General features: G+C 39.4%; 1 protein-coding gene across 2 annotated transcripts in view; it reads left to right on the top strand.

Annotated features, from left to right (window-relative positions):
• The first annotated feature begins 214 nt into the window (after window positions 1-214).
• Window positions 215-6,682, top strand: part of LOC111871724 (hypoxia up-regulated protein 1) — a 63,675-nt gene continuing 57,207 nt past the window's right edge. The window contains exons 1-3 of one of the 2 annotated variants that reach the window (XM_023865019.2): window positions 215-416; window positions 785-915; window positions 6,373-6,638. In XM_023865019.2, coding sequence (XP_023720787.1) covers window positions 787-915; window positions 6,373-6,638 — 395 coding nt within the window. In that variant the 5' untranslated portion in view covers window positions 215-416; window positions 785-786. The remainder of the gene's footprint in view (window positions 417-784; window positions 916-6,372; window positions 6,639-6,682) is intronic. The other variant, XM_023865018.2, reaches the window with a different exon arrangement.

The following is a 6,682-nucleotide window of genomic DNA, read 5'->3' as shown; positions in this document are numbered from 1 at the left end:
AATTGCATATCTTATTTGGTTATTTTTTATTCAATCATTAAAATTATTGTAACTGACAAACATAATATTTAGGTGTCACTACAGAAGCGGTATCAGTCTTAACAATGACCGGTATCACATGGTTGGACTCAATTTTGAATGACCATTCCACTGCTTATACACCTGTCATGGAAACAGCGAGTTCGCAATAAACCAATCGCTTCGAGAGTAGTGATTACTCCTACCAATGATATTTCGCCACACAAGCGACTATATGGGATAGGACTGTTGATGGAAAGAATTGAAGCAGTACCGTCGTCGTGGTTTAGTGGACGTCACATGTTTCTTACAGTATTTCTTGCACTAAAGAGTAAACCGTAATAGTTAGTCTCGAGTTTAAAGAAGATCTGAAAAGGCATTCGGCTTCGTTGTTAGAGGTATGTAGCAGTGGTACAGTGACTGAACTCGACAAAAACAGTAAATGTCACTTTGAATATTTCCATGGATATATTTGTTTCAACAATTTAATATTCTATTGATACAATTTAATGGCAGTATAGTACATCAGGTATAACGTGGCTCGAAATGGTTACAATTTTTATCTTATTATTTCATAAGAAATTGCTGTAAGCAACCATAACGATTGCAACTGAAACATAACCAAAACGTGCACTAGTTTTGAAATCCCTAATTATCGCACTCCTCTGTATTGAAGTCAGAACCTGTGCTCGTACGCGAAGAGAAGTAGCAGTAAATTACGAAATACCATCAAGATATTTTGTGTTTATGTGTAAATTCTTTGCAGGTATGGATATCAGGTTCTGTGTGAGTTTCCTTTTGATGGTGGTGCTGCTGCTGTTACCATCTGAAATTGAGTCAGTAGCAGTTATGAGTGTGGATCTTGGTAGTGAGTGGATGAAGATTGCAATTGTTTCGGTAATTATGCATATAATCTTATATAGTTCTGTATCTAAAGTATATTTACAGTGAAAGAGCAGAATATGGTCTGTGTCTCATAAATTAAATTAAGCTAACATGACCATTAAAACCAATGAGGGAGAATTACTCTGGTATCAAGCACCGCCTTGGAATATGGTGTAATAAGGGAACCTAAACTGCACATAAGGAAGCTGAGCATACTGGAGCCACGAAAAGAATTATTTTGTCACTTGTTTCCTGCACCGTCAATCGTGCATTTTACATACATTTCTTAAGCTAAGGTGGTAGAATATGGCCATAATATAACACAAAAAAAAGGACATTTAGTAATACATGAATGAGATTTATTGAAAGTGATGGACCATGTGGAGATTTTAAAACTTCATTCTTAATGGCAGAGTGCACAGACTTCTCCTCAAGTGACTGATTCAGACCTGTTGACTGCTAGTTATGGAACATGCAGTTAATTTCATTTTAGCATCAATGATGACTGGAAAACTTACTGACTAAAGGTTATTCTATAGAATGGTGCCATATCTTATTCCACTTTCACATGGATTACTGAATTGATTTTATAGTAATAATTTCAGGAATTAGTATATAGGTCATATACAAGGACTGGTGAAGCATGGGACAGATCACAGTAGTAGCAGTGTGAATTTTTCCCATCCTGGTTGCTTACATCAAGGATGGGAAGGCATTGCTACAAGAAATTTGGCTTGTATTCATGACAAGGAAGGCAGACTGACATCTGAATGGTTCCTAGACATGTGGCCATAATGTAGTGATATTCACACACACACACACACACACGCACGCACGCAAAAGCATGTGATTAACGTACACAGAATTTGACACCCATGTCAGTTGTACCCTGTTATGTTTGACCAGTTCCATGAGGGTTTGGTGGCAATCCCAGACCAATTTTGAGATGATCTGGTGCGTGTCAAGCACTTTAAATGCAGCCTGGCTGTCAGATAGAACATAAATGTTCCTATTTCTATAGTTCCTATCTAAATCCTCCATAATACATGCCTTAATGGCATATACTTCTGCCTGGAATACTGTCATGTACTGCCCAAAGCTGAAACTAAGTTTCTGCCTCGTGCCATAGCAGTACACACCAGCTGCAGTGCCCTTATTTATCTTGGAACCATCTATATACCAGATCAGTCCCTCTTTTCTATCGGGCCAAAACCTGTCTTCCCATTCACTCCTGTCAGGAAATCTGAATGTGAAAGGTTTTTCACATACATGTCTCAGTATCATTTTGTCAGACCCCATTTGTAGTATGGGTTCTTTTTTCATGTCTTGAGTTATGTATGCATGTCTGAAAATATCTGATTTAGGTTACCATTGATCACTGCACTGGAGACAGTAGATTCCTGCCCTGGCTTCTGCCTCCAACTGTAGATGCAGTGGGGAGAGTCCAAGGAGTGTCTCCAGTGCAGCTGTTGGAGATGTTTGAATTGCTCCTATGATACCCAAGCAAGCCAACCTTTCCAGTTTGCTAAGTTCTGCCTTGCTTGTCTTGAGTTTAACTCTGGGCCACCATACTGTGGCGCCGTATGTAATTATGGGTCTTACAACTGCAGTGTATATCCAATGCACAACGTGCGTCTGCAGTCCCCAAGTTTTACCAAATATGCTTTTGCATGTCCAAAAAGCCTTATAAGCTTTTTTTTGAAATGTTTCATTTTTGGTCCATTACACTGTCAATCACAAAGTCAATAGAAAGTCCGTCGAGTGTAACAATTTTTTAGGTCACTTCTTTATCACTTTTGCCTTACATGTTTCGGTTTAATAAAACCATCATCAGAGGCACATAGTACAAACATGAAAACACTGTCGTTGTTTAAATGTACACAGTATATATGCTGCGTGGACGCTGCTACAATATGTCGATGTGTAAAAGCACAACACTTACTAGGATTATTGAATGCACGTTCAACTCTCGCATTCCATCCGAAATTGCCCTCAAGTTGCCCTCGGATGGAATGCGAGAGTTGAACGTGCATTCAATAATCCTAGTAAGTGTTGTGCTTTTACACATCGACATATTGTAGCAGCGTCCACGCAGCATATATACTGTGTACATTTAAACAACGACAGTGTTTTCATGATTGTACTATGTGCCTCTGATGATGGTTTTATTAAACCGAAACATGTAAGGCAAAAGTGATAAAGAAGTGACCTAAAAAATTGTTACACTCGACGGACTTTCTATTGACCTTATAAGCTTTATTGATGACCTTGTCCAGCTGCTTTTTCCTTGTCAGTTCCTCATCTGTTACTAGACCAAGGTACTTGACATCTGCAGGTAGGTTTCGAACCACTGGTTCGTCCCTGCCTTAGGCTGAAAGTTCAACAGCAGGTTCGCTGATTGCAACTGGGTCCCTTAGTGGGTTCACCCGAGCTTCCAGTCCCCTGCCGAAGCATTTCTCATAGGGATCCCCTTGGAGGGGGTCCCTCTTCAGTTTAAGGTCCTTACGACTGGTTTTTAGTTTGGTTCCTTTCATTTTGGTCCCACGAGTCATGGGGACTTAAAAGGTCGTCACCTGCAATGCTCCATACAGGTGGAAGGCATAAATACAATGGGGTGCTGCCAGGTGCCCCGAGGGGGATCGTTCAAGACACTGGCTAATTACCACCCTGGTGCCATGCAGCCCTCAGCACGATGCCTCACACCTTGCCTTAAGTGATCTGGTCCTTTTGTGAATGAAACCCTCGCAAGCCTCCAGGACGAAGAGTGCCTGTTCAGGGGGAGAGGGGTAACCCAGATGATTAATGGGAGGTTGCGACCAGGGCAACCTACATTAGAGAGTCGCCCCTGGGGGTGGCTTATGAGCTCCCCCATTCCCACCCCTCCACATGGATTGGTCAAACCGTTTTAGAGTGTTGAGCCCTAAGTCTTGCGGCACCTTATCGGTACTCTAGGGAGACAACTCAAATAGCCGAAGCTACCCCCATCGGAGTGGTCTCTCGCATTTGTCCTGGGTACACTGTAGTGATACCTAAGAGTCATTATGCTGCCATGTGGGAGGCTCCAGTCATAGTGCCATTGCCCTTTATGGGAACTTAGCTGCCAGCCCCGGTAGGTCATACTGATACAGACCCTGAGACTTGTTGCCCAGCGGGACCACGAGGAGGTGTCCCAATGCATCCCTGGTCCATGATGCATCCCCACCAAAGACACAGCCATGGTTCAGCCAACCTCATTGAGAATGACATCATTACCACCTATATAACATGTGACCTAAGAAAGTCACAGCCTGACTTGTGCCATAAAAGGCTGTCACTTCTATATTTCTCTCAGATATTTTTTCCAAGGTTCCTCCCCCCCCCCCACTTTTTGGAACTCCTTTCTTGCTTCTGGTGGGGTACACTTTTTTTGGTATTCTATGTGTATTAGAACCAGATGTAGATCTCCATCATGAGATGTAAACTAGTTATACTTGGTTATTTACATCTGACTAACATTTCATAGGCTTTGTAAGCTCTATTTTATCTGATTGTAAATGTCCAGTAACTTTAAGGAAAGGTGTTAGCATTTATAGTTGACAAAGTAAGGAACATTTTTATTTCATAAAAGTAAACTTTGAAAGTATTGGAAATAGCATATTGATTTTAGAACAGTGGACAACAAAATCAGCATTACAAAAACTTATTTTTATAAATTTTATATTGTAAAACCAGATGTGTCATAAGGAAGTTGGTAAACATACACTTAGTGTAACAAATCTTACATGTTTACTCCCTTCTGTTTAACCTTTTGAAGTATGAGTTTCTTTTAAATAATATTTCAAACTCCGTTACTGTCACACAGGAAGTGCATTGCATCTGCATTTTAAGGACAAATTCTTAGTGGTGTTTAGTGAAACATTATTTATGAATATTTGAAGAATCATGGATGTAAATACATTCTGGGCAAAATGTATTTCCCTTTACTTTTACAGCAGGTGGTACATTACAGGCCAGCTCAATTTCCAGGAGCCAGGTCACCATGTCACCTATAATTTCATCATAAAACTTAGAATTTTCTCTTATTATGAAGAGTGTGGCAAAGGAACCTGATGATTTTCAAAAGTATATAAAGCAGTGAAACTTTATTCTGATTTATTGTTACAAAATGAATGAACATTGAGTGCCAGTTTATTCCACATACATTTAATTATGTCTCGTTTATTTCATTTTGAACAGCACATCACTAAGATGTTGCCCATTTTCATCTTCAAAGAAATAAGAACCTGTGACTCAAAAGTTTGCCACTCCTCACCAAGCAGTCACTCATACACTGTGAAGAGATTGTTGATGGACCTGCTGTAGATATTCATCTCTCATAAGGATGATGACATTGTCACACAAAATTCTGATTAAGTGCTCAGTTATCATGCTATAGTTTGCCATGTCATGATCGCTTAACTGTTGCACCACAACCATTTTGTACAGATGGAAATTAGATCCTTGTGTAATGTTTTTGTCATGCTGCAATTGGATATTCCTAGAGGAACAGAATATCTCTTGACTGAACACCTGGGATTCTGTATGAATGATTACCTCACAGCCTCAGTGTTCTGTGATGATCGTGCTGTATGCACACTACTTGGCTGCTTCCTCTTTAATGCAGAAACACTCGTCCTGAAGTTTTCTACCCATAACTCTATGGTATTGTGGCAAGGAACTTTTCCATGATGAGCAATATTGAAATGCTCGCAAAATATTCACTACATTTTAACAACAGAAACACCGTTTTTAAAGAAAAAACTTTTCAACAATAAATCCACAACTTTGCACACTCCACTGCTCCTTGGCTTCTACAACAGCATCAGTTCAGCTAGCAAATGACATGGTTCCCATCCTCTCATCCTTAGAGGTTGCCAACACATTTTAAAAAGTGTCAGGTTCCTTTGTCCCACTCTTGTGTTATTATTACTAGTAATGTAGTATGAATGTAAAGTGATTATTTTGACATTCAGAATGTAAAATATTTTTCTGTGTAATGAAGTAACCAAACTGAATAGGTCTTTTCATAAACATACTTACATATATTCCTTACAACATGTGAGAATTTCATTGAGATCCACACAGCGACTTACTTATATCATTTTTCTTTTTAAAAAGTTGTTCGTTTATCATCTGATATATGATTTTCATTGCAAATGGTAGAATTGTCCATTTGAACAATATGCCCGCATTTAACATTATAGCTGCCTTCCTCACCTTGGGGGAATGGAGACAACAGCGGTGACATTTTCTTTTTTGTGTTATGTATGAAGTATATTTGTTTACTTGATGAATTTGCTATTTCTAAATTTCAAGTATTTTCAGGATAGTTTTAGCATGGATGTCTCATGTCCAGTCCATGAAACTGTACAAGTTCTGAACCTGTAGTCTTAATAGTCTCTTATATGTGACAAAAACAGTCACTTGAATATCTTTCCAAATATATTGTAGCCAGGAGTGCCGATGGAAATAGCACTGAATAAGGAATCTAAACGTAAGACTCCTGTAACTATTGCATTCCGTGATGGTGAACGTACATTTGGTGAAGATGCTGCTACCCTTGGAGTACGTTTCCCGAAGAACAGCTACAGTTACCTGTTGGAACTTCTAGGTAAAAGGGTGGATAATCCAGTTGTTCAACTCTACAAACAACGGTTTCCTTACTACAACATTGTTCCAGATCCTGAAAGAGATACAGTTCTCTTTCAGCACGATAGGTAAGCTGTGTAACAGTCATACCCTTTAAGGACTAAGTGTTCAT

This window comes from Cryptotermes secundus, unplaced genomic scaffold, assembly GCF_002891405.2.
Source record: "Cryptotermes secundus unplaced genomic scaffold, Csec_1.0 scaffold514, whole genome shotgun sequence".
Classification (NCBI taxonomy): domain Eukaryota; kingdom Metazoa; phylum Arthropoda; class Insecta; order Blattodea; family Kalotermitidae; genus Cryptotermes; species Cryptotermes secundus.
Note: the sequence above shows the minus strand (reverse complement) of the source record. Positions and strands in the feature narration are given on the sequence as shown.